General features: G+C 49.0%; 7 protein-coding genes across 7 annotated transcripts; 2 read left to right on the top strand and 5 right to left on the bottom strand.

The window, feature by feature from the left end:
- Positions 1 to 403: 403 nt before the first annotated feature.
- Positions 404 to 2318, top strand: C8Q69DRAFT_466835 (BAR domain protein). The gene is made up of 5 exons (XM_028630580.1): positions 404 to 654; positions 778 to 933; positions 993 to 1554; positions 1607 to 1738; positions 1804 to 2318. Exons 1-5 carry the CDS (start codon positions 620 to 622, stop codon positions 1834 to 1836), a joined length of 918 nt encoding a protein of 305 aa, XP_028485278.1. The 5' UTR covers positions 404 to 619; the 3' UTR covers positions 1837 to 2318.
- A 42-nt stretch (positions 2319 to 2360) lies between these two features.
- Positions 2361 to 3680, bottom strand: C8Q69DRAFT_520536 (FAS1 domain-containing protein; the record flags this gene model as incomplete). Its single annotated transcript, XM_028633501.1, has 3 exons — positions 3445 to 3680; positions 2790 to 3384; positions 2361 to 2665 (listed from the first exon to the last, which is right to left on the bottom strand). Exons 1-3 carry the CDS (start codon positions 3667 to 3669, stop codon positions 2361 to 2363), a joined length of 1125 nt encoding a protein of 374 aa, XP_028485279.1. The 5' UTR covers positions 3670 to 3680.
- Positions 3681 to 6339: 2659 nt separating this feature from the next.
- C8Q69DRAFT_261546 (protein arv1) lies at positions 6340 to 8000 on the bottom strand. The gene is made up of 3 exons (XM_028626697.1): positions 7704 to 8000; positions 7577 to 7630; positions 6340 to 7506 (listed from the first exon to the last, which is right to left on the bottom strand). The coding sequence occupies exons 1-3, from the start codon at positions 7890 to 7892 to the stop codon at positions 6493 to 6495; spliced, it is 1257 nt and encodes a 418-aa protein (XP_028485280.1). The 5' UTR covers positions 7893 to 8000; the 3' UTR covers positions 6340 to 6492.
- A 166-nt stretch (positions 8001 to 8166) lies between these two features.
- C8Q69DRAFT_491740 (mitochondrial amino-acid acetyltransferase) lies at positions 8167 to 10700 on the bottom strand. The gene is made up of 3 exons (XM_028632153.1): positions 10451 to 10700; positions 10211 to 10396; positions 8167 to 10148 (listed from the first exon to the last, which is right to left on the bottom strand). The coding sequence occupies exons 1-3, from the start codon at positions 10502 to 10504 to the stop codon at positions 8220 to 8222; spliced, it is 2169 nt and encodes a 722-aa protein (XP_028485281.1). The 5' UTR covers positions 10505 to 10700; the 3' UTR covers positions 8167 to 8219.
- A 932-nt stretch (positions 10701 to 11632) lies between these two features.
- Positions 11633 to 14325, bottom strand: C8Q69DRAFT_261566 (putative C6 transcription factor). The gene is made up of 2 exons (XM_028626698.1): positions 13661 to 14325; positions 11633 to 13599 (listed from the first exon to the last, which is right to left on the bottom strand). Exons 1-2 carry the CDS (start codon positions 14177 to 14179, stop codon positions 11890 to 11892), a joined length of 2229 nt encoding a protein of 742 aa, XP_028485282.1. The 5' UTR covers positions 14180 to 14325; the 3' UTR covers positions 11633 to 11889.
- Positions 14326 to 14782: 457 nt separating this feature from the next.
- On the top strand, positions 14783 to 16301 carry C8Q69DRAFT_527774 (FAD binding domain protein; the record flags this gene model as incomplete). Its single annotated transcript, XM_028633654.1, has 1 exon — positions 14783 to 16301. The coding sequence occupies exon 1, from the start codon at positions 15021 to 15023 to the stop codon at positions 16299 to 16301; it is 1281 nt and encodes a 426-aa protein (XP_028485283.1). The 5' UTR covers positions 14783 to 15020.
- Positions 16302 to 16357: 56 nt separating this feature from the next.
- C8Q69DRAFT_466846 (hypothetical protein) lies at positions 16358 to 18096 on the bottom strand. Its single transcript, XM_028630581.1, has one exon. It carries the CDS (start codon positions 17731 to 17733, stop codon positions 16498 to 16500), a length of 1236 nt encoding a protein of 411 aa, XP_028485284.1. The 5' UTR covers positions 17734 to 18096; the 3' UTR covers positions 16358 to 16497.
- Between the last annotated feature and the right edge of the window lie 178 nt (positions 18097 to 18274).

Here is an 18274-nt window from a genome sequence, read left to right on the forward strand (position 1 = left end):
TGAGTTCTGTTGGCGTTAATGTTATCGGTTTTTGCTCCCTTTAGTCTGGTTGTCGCTTGATAGTTGTATAAGTTATCCGGCACTCGTTCACCACGCCGCTCCAGGCAGACCAGCCAATACCCTGACCTGTTTCTTGCCTCTAGACAGGCAAATCATGTTATATTATTGTATGTTTCGGAACATGCGGTGTTTCAAGGCGGGGAATGCTAAATTGCAAGCTTCTTTTCCGGAGCCGCCATGGGGAAGCCTTGGAATTGGGATGCGCGAGTCTTTTGTTTCCTGTAACTTAAGAGTGTATTTTCTAGTGTAACGGTCTGTGCCAGTCACTAGTCCCATTGTATCAACGGTGAAACTTTTAATTTGATAGAAACGATGTCGATCAGTGTCATATGTAGTATCTTATCTAGGAGTAACTAAGCGGCAGTGTTTTGTGCCTCAGGCTGCAACACGACACCAGATCTGGACAGTTTGGCCGCTGAGCACGAGTTGGGCTCGGGGGAGCCGCTCGTGGCTGTCATATCGACTGCGTCCAAAGCACAACGTTCGCCAAGATCATCCTGTCACCGTTGGACTTTTACTCAGCAGCTATCTCTCTAAATCGACCGTTTCGATCGCAATCATGGATAAAGTGCAAGCTTTCGGCAAGAACTTCAGGTGAGTCCACGAACGCATCAATGTTGCCTCGTTCTTTGGTGTCGACGGCCTACTCCAACTCCACGCATACCATCGCCTAGCAACGCTGATGACCATTCACTAACTCAGTCTACCTTATAACAGCTCAAGCTTCCAACCCTTCGCGCAGCGCGCACAGCAGTATGTCAAGGAGCAGCTGGGCCAGGTCGACGAGAAGACGCAGCTGCCGGATGAGTACATTGAGCTCGAGAAGCGCGTGGACGCTTTGAAGCAGGTCCACCAGAAGCTCCTCTCAGTCACGTACGTATCCTGACTTCAAGTTATCTGTCGTGTCCATGAGGTCTAATATTGTATCGCAGTTCTCAATACTCCAACGAGGCTTACGACTACCCTCCAAACATCCGCGAGTCTTTCAATGACCTGGGCCGCACCATCAGCGAGAAGGTCCAGCTGTTGTCGCATGCCACTTCTCCCGCTGAGGCTCAGGCTGCTTTGACTGCTCCCCCATCCGCAAAGCCGCAGCCAAAGACGTTCAACCATGCCATCGCGCGCTCTGCTTTGGCGGGGTCCCAGCTGATCGCCCAGAACTCCCAGGGCGAGGACCCGCTTGCGACTGCTCTGGAAAAGTACGCTCTCGCCTCGGAGCAGGTGGGTGAGGCGCGACTGGCTCAGGATGCCCAGATCCAATCGCGATTCCTCGCTGGCTGGAACACGACTCTGAACACGAACTTGATGTTTGCAACCAAGGCTCGCAAGAATGTCGAGAATGCGCGGTTGACCCTAGACTCCATCAAGGCCGCTAAGAAGGCCCAGGCTAAGGGTGACTTGGATAACCTGAGCGAAGACGCACGTGCCGAGATCGAACAGGCGGAAGATGAGTTCGTCGGCCAGACTGAGGAGGCCGTCAGTGTCATGAAGAACGTGAGTCGACGACCATTCTATTTCCTTTCATAATGCATGCTAATGATGACAGGTCCTTGACACTCCCGAGCCCCTCAGAAACCTTGCGGATTTGATTGCCGCACAGCTAGAGTATCACAAGCGCGCGTATGAGATCCTCAGCGAGCTGGCCCCCGTTGTTGACGGACTCCAGGTTGAGCAAGAGGTATGATTATTTTTTCCCGCCCTACGGTTGATCATTACCACTCATTAACGATACACGCGCTTTAGGCTAGCTACCGGAAGAGCCGTGAGGGCGCTTAGTTATGATAACGGAGGCACGTTTCGTTGATTTTCTTGCTTTTCGTTTGGTTGCGTAGGAAGTTTTAAGCCATGTCTGTAAACGTCCATTATCTGAGTTTGCGATTGTTGTGATGTTGCCGGACTTCTTCTAGAAGTTCATTCCCCATTAGTTAAGTTTTGTCAGCTTGTAGCTCGACACAGACACATGTCTTTCTCTACTTCACTGGTTACCCTCGAGGGACCAATAAATGCAACGGTATTCCACAGCTCCAAGGTTCGATTTACATACGACACTCTGTTGTCTGGCAAGATGTACACTGAATATGCACGGACCGCAGCGGCGTATAGCTCGGCATGGTCCCAAAATAACTCCGCATGGTGCTGAATTCTGCCAATAGATATTCTCCGCGGAGAGCAGAGCAGGGATCTCTACCGGTCAGTGGAAGGCCAATAAGCAGTCGAGAAAAGGCAGGTAGGGTAGACTAGGTACAACAGCAGCAAGGGTAGTAATATATGATATATCTATGTATAAAACACACAAATCATCACGGCCACTCTGGTATGCCAAATCGGTTAATTAGACCAAAAGCCTGATACAACGGGTCTAACCACCGATCCACTATCCACAGATACCCATTGGCAGCCTCGACCTGCGTGACGAGACCAGCGTTCATAATGAATATGGCGTCTCTCTCTTGGGTGACGGTGAGATTAAGCCCTGTCACATCACTGGCAACGGAGACAGAGCCATTGAATTGTAGACTGGCAAATATCTCGCCGCCACTGTCGAGCCAGCCATACTGCCACATTAGAGTGTTGAATGGGCTCTTATACGGCGCGACTAGAGTGTCTGTTTGAATTGGTGCTGGTTAATAGTTTGTCTTGATTCTAACTAGAAGGAGCAGAGAATATGAAGGGTCCAGTAGGACTTTCTTGGGTAGGGAAGTATGCAAGAAAGCATGCATGGCACTTACGGTACACGGGAAGAATCGTAGGCATAAGGTCATAAGCCTGATTCTGCGGGACGACAAAGAACTGTTTGAAGCCATACTGTTTCGCAAGACGACGCAACGTATCAGGCGTATTCACATTGAGTAATTTGGAGGAATTGACCAGTCGCGAGTCATTTTGTATAAATTCAGCAATAGTTAAATTCGTCCTCTCGCTCGTCGGCGCAGCAGTTCGATTACTGGGCCCGCCACCGTAGATGAGGAAAGGGTCGATGACCTGGTCGATCTCATGGATGAAGCCATTATCAGCGACAATATCCTCCTTGACGATTGCGGCCTGGTCTTCGATCAGGACCGTGCCATTTGTGGAGTTAGTGGAATCAATATAGTACCCCTGCACAGTCTTGGTGAGGATGCCTCGGTGGAATTGCTCTGTTGTATTGGACAGCTGGAGTGAGGTAGAGATTCCTCCGGCGCTGCTACTCCCTGAAACGTGAACGAGCTCGGAGGCTGTAAGACCGGCCTCGACAATATGCGTGCGCAGTAGCGCCTCTATCAGAGGATAAGCTTGCTGAGTCATGAGAATGTCGAAGATGGCATCAGGGATCTTAGACCAGGCCTGTTCAACTGGTTAGGTAGGTTTCTACAGTTGTAAATTACCAGAGTCTATGGGGCTCACGGCGTTAGTAGGAGCCAGAAAGGTGTAGTTGCGTTTGTCCTCGTCGTAGTTGAAGCGCTTGGTGAACAGTGGGTTGATCTCCACTATGCCACCCGTCATATTGTATACATGAGCATATGTTGACAGCTCTGGAACTTCAAGAAGCATATCCATGAGTGGAGAAGCCGTCACGGCCTGGCTGATAATGACTGCGATCAGCGCCGCAATTGCTGCGAGAGAAGGCATGGCGTTTATTGATAATGACTGCCGTTGGTTAGAGATTCTTGACCTGCAGATGAACTTGCTTTTAATTTATACATTCTTCGCGAGAATAATGGGTCTACACGGCATTGTATATCCCCCACTTGCGACTCGTGCTGTGATAGGATCTAGCATGCCTTCTGGCCCAGATACAAATGTTACTGCATGAATAAAGTGTGTAGATAAGGTCTAAACTACCTACCAGGGGAGGACCTTTACCTAGGTAGTTCTACTATATACCCCAAGCCGGTTAGCGCCTACGTAAGCTACCTGGGAATAAGTGAACAGGGACCGCATTGAAACATCTTGGCTTTCCCGCACTTCTCGTGGATTGCCTTACAGGGGTTTAATCTTGGTACGAGTAGACTCTGTCGTTTTCAAAATCTCTGTCAGCACAAGACAAATCCGTAGACGAAATGGACAGCAGCATAAGAGAACCAGCCAAACCTTGGCGAGACTCCGCAGAGCGGCAGAGTTGCAAGGGAGAGGGAGTCTCCTAGTTAGCTCTCTCTGGTGGATATGGCTGCTCCGTTCTGCGCATTTTGCTCGGGAGAAGAGCTATTGTGATAAGCCGATACTGACATGAGGACCAGGAAGTGCCCCCGTGCCAGGAGTTATGGTGGTCGGCCATCAATGCTATGTTTGGCCAAAGCCGGCTTCCAATGGGCCGAATGGAAGTCAACAATGGATTGAAAGGATCTCCACTGCCTCGAATACAGAGAAATTGACGCGCGTGCGAATAGAGCTGCCTTATTGCGAGATCATCATGTGCCAGAACTGAATGGGGACCTACTCCCGTTGTCTAGCCGCCACTTATGCTGTCTATCCATGTCCTCCCGGCAGAACACATGGCTTCTATTCTTGATCTGAATATCACTTTTGTGTTATAGCTGAAAACCTTCTTAAATATAATGACAAACCTCTAATCTTTAAGATACGTTCGTTAAGTGCTAGCAAAACAATACCTTGCAGGTATATTCAGACGTTTCCTTGTACGCTAGTAACATGAAACTCCTTCTAATTGGCCCCTTCATTCAAGGAAATCACGTGTTAGTTTAAATCTTCCTATTTGGGCAGTATTAGGTGATCTTCCCCCTCTATTATTTTCTTGGTCATTGGCGCTTAGCGCCTTTCCTACGGCTTTGGCAGCGCCGGCGTAAGATCCCTGGTATATATTAAGTATATACTCTGACTGATTATAGCGCCCTGTATCAAATAAATTAGCATAACTGAATCATTTAAACAAGGTTAAATCAATTATTAGAACTATACTAAACCTCTACTAAGAAAAAACTTACTACAATCCTAGTATATACCAAAGGCATCTTAAAGGCGGAAGAAATGGGCAGAATTTAGCACCAGGACCACGGCAAGCACCCGCCGCAACAAGCGCCTCGTGCGGCAACCTCCGCCAACCACTTATCTAAGCGCCGAGCCGCGCCCCTTTGGTCCAGCTACGTACTACTCCAAAGTCGGGACGCTTTACTGCAGCTCCGCCGACATCTTGAAGCGGGAGGAGCCAGACACAACGATTACTCTCACCAAAACTACGATTCTCCATCCTGTTTTCGAGCACAGATACCCGAGTATTTCGATCTACCGCCCCGAAGAGTCCAAACCGGCCGTCTTTCAATCGAGATCCTCCAACGAGCAGAGCGTGACGGACGGATTGAAAGGACGATACCATCGATAGAGCATACAGGAGAGGAGAGCACTGAGCAACTGGGCTGTTCTCTGCAGTTTTTCGGCCTCGTTTGGGCTCTAGGATCCGCCTCAAGTTCACGAGAACTCTCATCGGGCATTGTCGTCGAAACCGGCGGAAGAAGACATCCGCGCTTGAGCACTGTTAACATCCCGATTTCGAGAGAAGGGATAAGAAGAATACAAGATGGCGAACGGGTACGTCTTTCCAGATTCCTCCGTCCATTGGCAGTTATTCCTGGCCCCGATTTCGTCGTCACCTGGCGTCGGGAACCTACTATCGAGCTATTCTCATCACATAACATCAAAAGATCATAACTAACTAGAACTTGTTCCATTCATACAGCTGGAGTGTGATCATCGGCCTTATCATCGTGGTACTTGCGAGTCTGGCCGCTTGGCTATTCAGTCCAAAGGGAGACAATCAAACGTTAGTCTCGAATTCCCCTACTGGCTTGCTACGTTTCGCTCTCCCGATTCAGGAGAACAAGGATCGATACATACGCCCAGGAACCGATTCAGAATCCATTTTATGTTTTCCAAGAAACCAATCTGAAAAGACCAAAATACTGACGTAAATGCATGAAACAGACTCTGGCGTAGCTCCCTCATTCTCGCTTTCGCAGCTTGTTATATCATGTGGGGTATGAATTTCCCTCTCTTCCTCCCGCCCTTCCTCTCGTTCTCGACTTTGGATAATCCATAGCTAACACGGCGGCTCCAGCTATCACGTTTCTCGCACAATGGCATCCCCTTATCGCTCCCAAGCGAGCAGACATCCGACCGGACCGGATCCCGCATTAATCATACTCAAGTTTGGTTGAGCTGTGAATAACTGTTTTTGTAGGGGATATGAAATTGTATTGCTTGCTGTTGAGAATCGTAAATTATTTGTTAGTATTTTAAGCATAGGAATGTCTGTTTCTGTTCTCTCGATTTCCCTTGAGAGATTGGATTGTTTGTCCTTTGGTATTTTCCTATATTATTTGGTGACTAAACGGCCTTGTATCATTTTTCGTTCGTAATCTATGTATACATGAAACTTTGATGGGGGAGGAGAAAAAAAGATATCAGATAAGATACACAACTATCCATACGAGAAACTATCTACCCAACCCCCACCGCAGTCAACAGTGCCTTTTCTACTGTCCAACGTGCTGCTTGACCAACAACTGCCAGTGCCACCGCTCGTGGATAACCGCAGTCTAAGAGGATAAACAGCGCCTCGATGTTGTTCAACAAGACAAGGTATGTATCTGCTGCGCTGAGTGAAATAAGGGAAAGAAGAGAGTTAAAGACCGAAACTATCCGGTCAGAGAATGCCGGTGCGGCTGAACTGGTGGCAGTCGAGAGTGATAGAGAAAAGGAAGGAAGTAAAGATGCGGCGGTAGGGATCGAGGTAGGGGCATGCGAGGCGGATGTTGCTGTCGCTGCTGACAGGAACTCCGAGTTCGCGCTGGAGAATAGTGCAGTCGAAGTCGAAGAGGAAAGGGCTTCGATGCCCCTCTGCAGGAGTGTGGCGGCGGCACTGTTGGTCTCTTCGCTGCCGGTCTCGGGAACCTCAGTGGAACCCTCTGGACCCCAAATCACCAGCAGGATTGGAAATAATTTCGCACAGCTGCTCACAAGCAGCGCAGTACTGATAGCACTTGGGCTTGCTGGCGACGGAGGCGGAAGAGGTTGAACCGTCTGCGTCGGAGCAGTAGATGAACGACGAAGAGGGGGGATGATTCCGCTATTACTAGCAACCGGAGGCGGCGGTCTAGTAGCTACCGCGCTACTTGCTGAACCTGCTTCTGAACCGGAAGGTCCACGGACAGCCTGCCTGGATGGACTCATCGGTTGGTTGATCGGTGCAAGAGTTGCAGGGCTGGCTTCGCCCACCCCAGCGCTAGTAGGGAGAGGACACTGTCTCCGAGCTATTATAGACACCAGACCACGGACTGTTAAATGATGCACAAGTGTCGCAAGCGCATTCAACGTAAGGAAAAAGAGGTATTGTACGACAATCGGAGCGTTAGAAAGGCGGGTCGACGCAAGCGACGAGTTCTTTTCGATTCGCGCCCACGTCAAATAGACGTCAAACAGAAGAAGAAGGATTCCAAGTCGAATGATTGATCTCTGGAATTGATAAGAATGAGAAGTCAGCTATATGCAACGGAGGCTGCTCGGGGATCATGCGCATGCTCACATCGAACTTGTTGTCATCTCGACCTAAGCGGTTGAACAGAAGATGTCGGTATACCTAGCTTAAGTTGTTAGAAATGATACTATCCAACCGATAGAAAGCTTAGCGCATTAGTTATACGGGTACGTACTTGGGGTTTGATCAAAACAAGATCAATGAAGAGCACGACAAAGTCATGCTCAACATACTTGTCGGCGAACTTCTCGCAACGCGGACATTGTGTCAAACGCACTCCTTTACCGAGAGAGTGGTCGTCCGCTTTGCTATAGGAAGTGTAGAGATGCGATACGGGATATGAGCACTCGATACAAATAGGCATAGTGTCATGAAGGGCGCATGGTGAAGGGAAAGGAACTGGCCTTTTCCCCAGATTGCGACTTGCTTTCCGCAAGATGGATCGAGAAGCTGCGGAGCCCGGAGCCTCGAGACGGTCCGTGCGAGGAAACGCCGAAAGCTTGTCTTTTCTAAGCAACAAACAATAACTAGTTAACTACATAGGTAGTTAACTAACTTACTTAAATAGTTATGCGACTTTCGTGTCTGGGTGGTCAGTCGCCTGTAATATAGTAAGCTACTACAAGCAAGTGAAATGATGCGTATGTATCGTTTTATATCGTCTATATACATTCGTATGTACAAAGCTGATTCAATCAACAACACTTTTAGCGTCTGCCCAGCTCGGCTGGATGCTGCGACACACAGCCTCGTAGTCACGGAACTTTTGTTCATCCTCTGGAAGGCCGGGAGTAGTCCAGAACATTGTCCAGTTACTATCAGGCAGCTTCCACGTGCCCTTGGAGCGTTCGAAATACCACTTGTTGACGGGGTTATCCCGACGACTGCGCCAGCAGACGCCGTTGGGAAAACAAGACCGAACCATAGCATTGAACACCATGTCCGCGACTCCTCCGGCTCCTTGGCTCCGCTTCAATACAGCAAATTTGTCGAGATACGGAACCATCCGGGAGAAGCTGGCTTCACTTCCATCGTCGACAACACCCGGAGGTGTCTCCCATGTGAGAATTGCACCTCCTTCATACTCGCCGGCGATAATAAGCCCCGCGATACGATTGTTGACACGATCCAAATAGTCCTGAACGTCAAGTTTGCGGTTGAAGGAATCTTCAATCAAGTACACAAGACGTCCGAGATCGATGCGCGGGTCGTCCAGCCTCAGGCGCGGTTCACCTCCGTTGTCAGCCGTCCAGGCCTTAACCCGAGGGTGTGGTAATATCGTCAACGGCATTCCCCGTTTGACAAAGGTGGAGTGCGTAACAGGGTAATGCAGCTGTTTGCCAGAGCTAGCGTTGACATTTCGTCTCCCTTCGGGCAATGAAGATGATTGAGGGGGTTTGTCCGTCAGTAAGTTATGGATTAGTGGGTTCCTTAGTCGACGGGTACCAACAGCTGAGGGCTGCGAAGCGGATTCTGGAACCCTGGCAGAATTGGCTACTTCTGTCGGGGATGTGATGATCCCAGATGAGGATGGGGGTAAAAGGGCAAGGATCTTCTGGGAGAGTCGAAGATTTCCCAGGTGGCGTTGCAGTGAGCTTTCTCCACCAGTGACTTTCGACACACTTCCTTGACGGACAACTTCAGAGTTGACAGATTTGGAGAGAGGGTTGTTCTCAGCGATTGCGGATATAGAGTCTCGTCCCAGCGATAGATTCGAGCCACCAGCTGCGGGTAGTGACATCTGTTGCAGGAGTTCATTCTCGATATCTTCGTATTCCTGCTCCATATTTATGAATACGTGTGAGTTATGCGGTCCGCTGAAAGCAGGTATGCCTCCAAGAGAATCCAACACAATCAACCTATCCAGGGAGACTTCGGCCTGAAGTGTCGCTATCCTCTGAGCCGTCACCTGAGGATCTTCATCCGGGTCCGCAGTGACTTCAAGGCCAGCAAATTCCCGCGCGAGCGAGAAGAGAACGTCACTTGCAGGAATAGGGACAACTTTGGGCGATTGCTCCGTATAGGCGACAGGAGCGATAATGACCGTCTGTCCATTCCTCAGGGGCTGCAGTAGCAACTTCCGCGAAAGGACTTTGGGACTATGAAGTGCCGCCTCTGGTATGATGAGTGCAGAGTCCAGAATCAGAGAATTGGGACCGCTGAACTTGTCGGCAGCCTTGGACAGTCGATCGGCCTGTTGCATAACTGACTTGCGCCATACCGACGGATCCTCTATAGGCCCCGGGTCTAGAACAACGCAGGAGGTCATCCCAAGTCGCCTCAGTTGCCATAGCGTCTGTGCGATCCCCTCAATCATATCATCGTCTAGCAGCTGTGGCGTATTGATCTTGACTAGAGCAAAGTGGAGCCTTTCACTGACTTCCTCTGTCACCTGGGCTGGCGTTTCCTCTTGTCGGAAGACAGGACTATCATAGACAGACCTTGAAGCGCCATAGAATGATCCGAGATTGACTCCAAGCTTTGCCCCGTGCGCTATGTGGCCATCCTGCTTTTCTTTGTTTGGTATTTTGCGTTTGGGAGCTCCAGGCTTGAAACGTGAAAGGTAGGCTTTGGCCTCGCGCTTTGTCGATGCCGACCCGAGAAGACTCAGATAGAATTCCTTTCCCGGGGCACAGTTCAGCCAATGTTGGATGTTCACGGTGCCAGAACGAGGGGACCTACTCTATCTGCGAGCTTCTCTTTTGAGAAATGGCCCAATTGATCATTGTAATTATGTTCACTGGAACCGCTGCGAACACCAGCTGGAGCCGCATTGGAGGACGCACGGGCTGTGACAGAGCTGGAAAAGAACCGGGACTTTGCGCCGGAGACGCAATAAGGTAAATGACGACGAGTGGCCATTTCAGACTTTGGCAGAAACAATCGTCAGTACGAAACAGTATATTTTAGCGGTAAACATACCTTTAAGTGCAAATATTTCGAAGCCCTTGGCCAGTCCAACACAATAGCACTCATGTTTCATTATGTGACCGGCGCGAATCGGATACCAACTGACGGATGCATAGGAGACGGAAAGGACACAACGGAGTGCAAACACACAGGACAAGGAAAAGCACCGGCTAATGAAGGAAGCTAATAATATGAAAAGTAACAGTACTGCCCATACAACGGGACAGAGACCGCGGAGGGGCCGAAGCAGATGGAAGAAGAGCCAAAGTGTTGTGGAGAACAATAATGCGATGACTCTTTTTCTGCCGCCGGCCCGTGACGCAGAACTTGACCGCCTTTCTTCCACGCTGACTGATAAGGGCCGTGTCGCGTGGCAGTTAGGTACTTAGGGCAATCTACTACCTACTCGTGCATCTTTATGCCTCACTCCTCTTTGACAGTGGGCATCGCGAATGGCCGAGTTCTTTCACCAAAATAGGCCATTCAATGCCTCAAGATACCGGGCTCGTCTCTAGGGAGTTCAAATCGACGACGGGATTCGCAAACCACGGAACTGAAGGTGGATGGTTGCCATGCTATCACGCCAATGATCAAGACCGGATCAAGCCAGCATCAAGCCAGCATCATCAAGATGTGGATGCTGATGCCTCTCTAACTAGATAATGAGGGATTTCATACGCACCGGGACAGAAAAAAACAAAAGAGAAACAAGCGTGAAACAAAATAAGAAGAAAAGAAAAAGCAAAGAGCATATCACTTTCGTTTCCAAACCCAGCATCTAGATAACTCGAACTACCCCGCGCGTGAAACTGATAATCTTGACCCGGTATCGCAGAGCTTCATATTCTAATCCTGTTTGTGGTCCTGATCTAGTCTCAAGGGTTAGGGATTTGCGGCGCCCTCCTATCTTCATGCAGGACCGTGTCATAGTTTTCATCACCTCTGGTTCTCATACTCACGAGTCCATGATTCAAATCTAGATATAAGGGACAATGATAATACTGCAATCTCCTTCGGCCATATTTCGAGACTGATACTTATGATGTCAACTATAGTATCTCAGCTTGGACGGCGCAGTGGATACGGTAATTAACAGGGGCATACTCCCTTTCTCGCACAGGATGGCGGATATTCGAAAAAGGTCCGCGATCTAGCTGCTTCGGCCCACATTTATCCTGAATTATTAGGTTAGTTAGTCCTATTCGAAACTCGGTCTTAAGTGCCAGTTATAGGACGCGTCATGAAACATATGATAACTGAAATGGGACCGGATGGATACAAACCGAGCAGTCTCGCGAGCTCTATCTGTGCTAAAGTGGGCTGAGGGGCTTTCTTGGCCTGTATATTGCTTCGTATCCGGGGAGCATTGCTCAGGTCCGAGATTTATACGTCGAGATGTACATAATACGTCGTGTAAACGCCATTCTCATAATCTAGACATCAAACAATACCTAGAACTGCGCATGTTCCTGCCATTGTTGAAAAAAGGAAGAACCCAACTGATCAAGACCCATACCGAACTCGGTCAGAAAATCAAAATCCATCCCACCGGCTGACGGCGTGAGTATCGCGTTATCAGCAGTCCAGGAGTCCAGATCAAACTGGGTATGCGTCACTGATGAGGAGCTTTCAGCCCTGGACTTTAATATATCGTAGGACATTCTAAGACTTTCAATGGCGGCTTTATTAACCGCGTCCCTCACAGGGGAACCCTCTGCAATGGCGTCGATCTGGGCCATGGCCACACTGAAGTAAACTAATATCTTGACGTTTGTTTCGCCGTTTAATAATCTGTCTTTTCCATGCTCGACGATCTTTCGGGCGTCTTGCAGCAGAGGTTCTCTCCGAGCTTTGTTCCTGGACTTTGAGAAAATTGCATTGTCGCTTTCGAATCGTGAAGTCAATTCTAGGAATATCATAAGCGCAGAGTCTGTCAGTATCTCTCGAAACATGCCGCCTCCGACAACCATGAGGCGGTGGTATATCTCGTCGTCGAGGAGAGAGATCGTTGAAAGAGCATTCTCGAGACATATTTCTGCTGAATGACTGTATATTGGATCTTCATAAGCCTTGGCTGCGAATGGTCGATGAAGAAGGAGTAATAATCGTCGATGATAGTGATCGCAGAGGTTGTGTGGAAATTCTGAGAGCCACAAATTGGTCTCTAGCGATCTATATTGATTGATTGTGACCGCAGCATTCTTATAAGTTGACATCATTTCGTTTCCAAGACGAAGCACCTCATCATATGATGGCTGTTTCTGCAAGTCATTCATGATCTCGACTACCTTCAACCTAAGAGGGAGAGAAGAGGCCAGTAGAAGCTGAAAGGAGGCTTGTGTAAGTACGGTTGACTCTTTTCCTGCAGATTCTATCCCAGGTGTATCAACCAAGTCATCATCGTCAGTGTTCAAGGGGAACCGAGTATCATAGTCAGCAGCGGAAACCATGGGAATCATTCCGGCATCCAAAGAACTCTGGACATTGATCTCCAATATGGTATACCACAGTCGCCTTCGGAGCTCTTTTTCCAACGCAGGCATTTCTCCGAGATTATTAGGATCGTGATGTAAACCCATCTGCATGGCCATGCGTATTAAACAACCCGCAGAAATCCAGGTTAAATCAGCCCCAACATAGTTGGTCTGGCGAGCAAGGAGAAGTAGGCAATGTATTTGGAGACCATCCAGAGTGAGACGATTCTTTTCAATGGGCCCTGAGAGCCATGTCTGGGCTATGTCAATCCAATCCAGAGCACTCTTCCGCAGATCCTGTCGTAAAACAACCTCACCCACGATAGGTGCCACGACGGCCATCACCAACGAGAGCTTCAATATGAAAGGTGCCGGTGCACCTTCCAGATTCTCCACGTAGCCTTCATACTCTGCGTAAAACGACGGTGAGTGCAGGATACGATAGCAAGACTCAAAGGTGTGAAAATATAGCCCCAACAAGTCCCTCGTCACTGAAGGACTGGGAAAAGTTTGAAACATCCCAGCAGGAAGCGGACTTCGACTGGGGCGCTGCGTTTTGACCTGTCGAGCGAGCTGCTTGCACTTTATTACCGTTGCACGTATTTCAGGATTCGGTTCAGTATTGTCCTGCTGTGACGGTGTGAAACCAAGTGAACTTAGCAGATGCAAGGCTGGTAGTTTCCGCGTCTTTTCAATATCAGTCCCTACACCCATATACCGTACATCCGCCAAAATATAGAATCCATACCTCAGGATACGAGCTCATCCAATGACTCGGACCGAACACTCTCGTCTTCGAGAATGTGCCATGGATTGGGCTATTTACAGTGGCATTGTGCGAAGGGGCTTTTGACGTCTTGCTTCCTCCGGCATGTGTCCGTGGTTGGGACCCCTCCCATGTTCTCACAGCAGGCTCTTCTGAGACGGGCTCGTTCTGCACATCATTCGAAGGACTTCCACGAGCGGGTATGCGTCTAATAGTACTTCTTATATTTCTGATATGAACCCCTCCAAGTCTATCCGGAGATTGGTGTGCGCCTGCATCGACAGTATGCTCCGCGTCAACTGCTTCCTCACCACGGGCTCGTCGTGAGACACGAGTGGTTTTCGGCACTGGAGGGTTTTCCGCGTAGGTGCAATCCACGGAATTTCGAATACATCGTCTGCAAGGGTGATTGCGGTCACACTTGACCTTGCGACGCCGACACTCGATGCAAGCCAGGGCGGGCCTTCGGCGTTTCTTGGTTGCTGGGCTTATGTCCGCCATTGTATGGTATCTTTGTCCGCACTGATTAACGCAACATGCAAGAAATAATTTTGCTGTGAAGTAAAGTTAATGATCCTGCCTATCTATTCCTCGCTGAATGGGCTGCAATAGATGTGGTGTATGAAAAAGTGCAAAGTCCGACAACATGTCGGATTGGAGATGTGAAAAGTGCGAACAGGGGGCCAAATAAGTATCCCGATATCTCCGAGCCCATGGGAGAAAAGACCGAGAACGGAGGACAACGTGCTTTCAATGCCACACAATCTACGACTAGTACTCAGCAATTGACATGGGTCTTTCGAAGATTTGTATAGTATCGTATGTTTCCGGAGTCTTAAGGACGGCTATTCTATGTGAGAGGTTATATCAATGCGTATTCGCCCGATATAGTCGTACCAAGCATACATATCACCAGTGACAACATTACCAAGAACCGATAATAACTCTTGATAGAATACGTTTAATCGAACAATGCGATATGATTTTAATGGGATATGTGTGAACTGGATGTCTTTTAAATACAGAGAGATCAATCTCTCCAGCAGTCCCGGTAATGCACTTCGCACGAGATATTTTGTTAGTGTGATGTCCAACGCCAGCGATGCTGTAACCCCAAGCGTTTCATTATTTTTTGGCCATGGAACTCTTGCTGTATTGAGCCATCGCAATGGCCACCATCGTATTTTCAATACTCGGTGAATTAGACCCGTTGAAAGCACCGAGATGTACATACATCCGAGCTGGCTATAAGATCATAAATAGGACCTATCTGCACAGCACCTCCATTTCATTCAATTGATCTCATATCATCACAAAATATCAAATCACCATCTCATAAACCATGCCTCAACTAAAAATCCTCATTTCCGGCGCGGGCATAGCGGGACTCGCCTCTGCCCTATGGCTCTCCAAGCTCGGCCACGACATCACCATCATAGAGCGCTTCCCAACTCTCCGCGCTACAGGCCTGCAAGTAGACCTACGTGGGCACGGCATAGAAGTGCTGAAACGCATGGGCCTCGAACAAGCCTTCCGGGCCAAATCCGTCCCCGAGCAAGGATTGCAGGTTGTCGATTCTCGCGGGAGACGATGGGCTTATTTCCCTGCAAATCGGTCCGGGAAGGGACTGCAGAGTTTCACGACAGATTGGGAGATCATGCGAGGAGATCTATGTCGGTTGCTTCATGACGCTTGTGAAGATCGGGTGAAATACGTTTTCGGGACGTATATTGAGAACTTTCAGGAGGACAGTGATGAGTTTGTTGAAGTGTTGTTTTCAGATGGAAGAAGGGATCGGTTTGATCTCGTGATAGGTGCTGATGGGCAGGGGTCACGGACGAGGAAAATGATGCTTGGGTCGAATACTCCTGATCGGATCACTTGGTTAGGTGGTATGTATTTCGGATACTTCACCATTCCGAAACCGCTTCAGGAAGGGGAGGATTTCCGCGCAACATCCTATATGGCTCCTGGGAGACGGTTCATACTTACCCGAAGGCACCGGCCTGATCGTGTGCAGGTATACCTCGGCTGCAAGACCGATTCGGAGAGTCTGAAGAATGCCCGCAGAGGTGACGTCCAGGAAGAGGTTAATGCGTTCGTGGAAATCTTCCGCGGTGCCGGGTGGCAGACGGAGCAGTTCCTGAAGGCTCTTCAAGAAGACACCGATGATTTCTACTGTGAGCGGATCGGAGTCGTCAAGATGGATTCGTGGTCTCAGGGTCGTGTTGTTCTCGTCGGAGATGCAGGATATTGTCCCTCAGCCAATACTGGAATGGGAACCACTTCTGCACTCGTGGGTGCATATATCCTAGCTGGAGAGATTTCGAAAATTCAAAAGGGTCACGAGACGAAAGACCATAATACGAAAAAGGAGCTCCTCATGGCGCTGAAAAGCTACGATGAAAAGTTCCGACCATTTATGGATCAGGTGCAGAGAGGATTGACGGAAGACTGGGACGTCTGGGATTGGATTGCTTCAACTTGGCTGAATGTTCTGATATTCAACTTCTTAGTGGCAGTGGCTTCGTTTCTGAGAATTAATATCCTGGGTAGATTCGCACTTCGTGAAGATGTGAAAGATTGGTCTCTTCCGGATTATGAAGAGATGACGAAGGGTTGAAGATGGAGGATGTAGTGACACTTTGTATACATTTCAAGAAGAGCTCAGGAACTCCCCTCTACTTTTACCACCTTGTATATTAATAATGGACAACTATCTTCTATGGCCATGGAAACAGAATATAATAGATGTTCGCATCTGAACCCAGTAGATATATATATATATATATATATGACATCAAATTCATTCCACTATTCTACGGTTGCGCATCCATTCTCATCTTCTTTAATTCCCCCACGACCTTCTGAGTATCCCAACCCTCCTGAAGGGCACGGAGGAGAAGCTCCTGCTCGCTTTCTGGCGCCATACCACTCGGAGAAGGGGGTCTCTTATCCAAATTCGTCGGAAACGGATATCCTTCCGCCACAGACTGGACAAACGACTTGATACGCTCGCTCAGAAATTTCCCCTCAGATATATACTTTTGGGTCAAGATGTCCCAGGTCACTTCGACTAATGGAATGGCATCGACAGTTTCCATTGGCTTGCCGAACGGGCTGCTGATCTGTAGCAGGTTCGCAGAACGGTGGAAGTTACCCTCGAGAGGGGTCTCATTGGCGCCAGCAGCATGGAAGATGGCTGGGTTGAAGAAGATACCGTCACCCAGGCACAGTGGCAGAGCAACGTAGTGTTTCTGAAAGAAGGCTTGGAAGTCTTCCCGACGGTAGGCCAGGAAGCCTGGCGGGAACGTCTGGCTGAAGGGGAGGAGGCGCGTAGGGCCTGACTCGATGGGCATCGCGCTGTGAGCGACGGCACCCTGAAGTGTCAGGAATTGACTGTTAACGTGGGCAGAGCGTGGAAAACGCAAGGATCTCTCAAAGTCCTGAAATCCAAGATGATAATCACGATGAGGGTTCTGTGCAGCACCCCCGGGCTTCACGACGTTGACCTGTGCCGTGACGCGGTATCCGGGACCCAACCACGCATCACAGACAAGGGCCAGCCAAGGATTGGAGTAATAATCGACGAAAGAAGCTGGATCTTCCAATGCATGCTTGCTGAAGGAGTTCCAGATGCGGTCGTTACGCCCACCCGCGGCAAAGTGGTCGCCCTTTTGCGCAGTGGCAGCCTCGCGCTCACGCTTGACGATCTGTTGAAAAGCGTTGCTGGCGGCAGAGAGGGTGTGACCATACTGAGAAGGAGCATACATTCCCTTTAGGACGAAGAACCCAGGACCAGAATGTAGGATATGATACCATTCATCCTGGAGACGCGCGGCAGTTGCATGGTCCGGGGCGGGTGTTGACAACTCGTAAATGGGTATGTTCTTTTCGATGGCGGCAGCAAGTGGATACGTCTCTGGACGAGTAACCTGAGAGCAAATGATCTCGAATTCTGCGAGAGACACAGAGTCTTCAGAAAAGAGACGCACGCTCGTATCTGTGGCGGAGTGTTGATGACCGTTCATTCTCTTTGTTTTGTCGTGAGTCATATAAGTTCGAATCAAGAGAGGAGAATGGTAAAGAAACAGAGCACTTTGCTGAGTCGTGCCAATTGAAATACTTGCTTTATCAAGGCCAGTATTGATCAATTCAGACAGCCTTTCCACACAATTTCTCTCTGCTTCTATCAAAGGCAAAGATCTCACTGAACAGATTGTTAATGGCAATGAGAAAGCCGGGCAGAACGCAATCTTATATCACTCGCAGCACACAGAATCGAGCCGACGAAATAGAACTCAATGTTTGCCTTCGGAAATTCGTTTCAGTGACGAATGTTCAGCTGATGTCGGCGGTTCCCCAGTGCGGAGAAGTGTGAGTGTTACTTAGTACGTCTGGCGGAAATAATGGGTGGGGTGAACTCCGGATAAAAAGTACTCAGGAGTCCGTCTGGCAAACCTGAAATAAAACTACTATATATGATTACTGCTCTGATATTGTTCACAGGAAAGTATACATCAGAAATTCTAGCAACTCCTCCGAAGAATGGATCTTGCTGACTTCTACGCTTGAATCCAAAAGCGAAATTGGCGC

The sequence above is a fragment of the Paecilomyces variotii genome, assembly GCF_004022145.1.
Source record: "Paecilomyces variotii strain CBS 101075 chromosome Unknown C8Q69scaffold_5, whole genome shotgun sequence".
Lineage (NCBI taxonomy): Eukaryota > Fungi > Ascomycota > Eurotiomycetes > Eurotiales > Thermoascaceae > Paecilomyces > Paecilomyces variotii.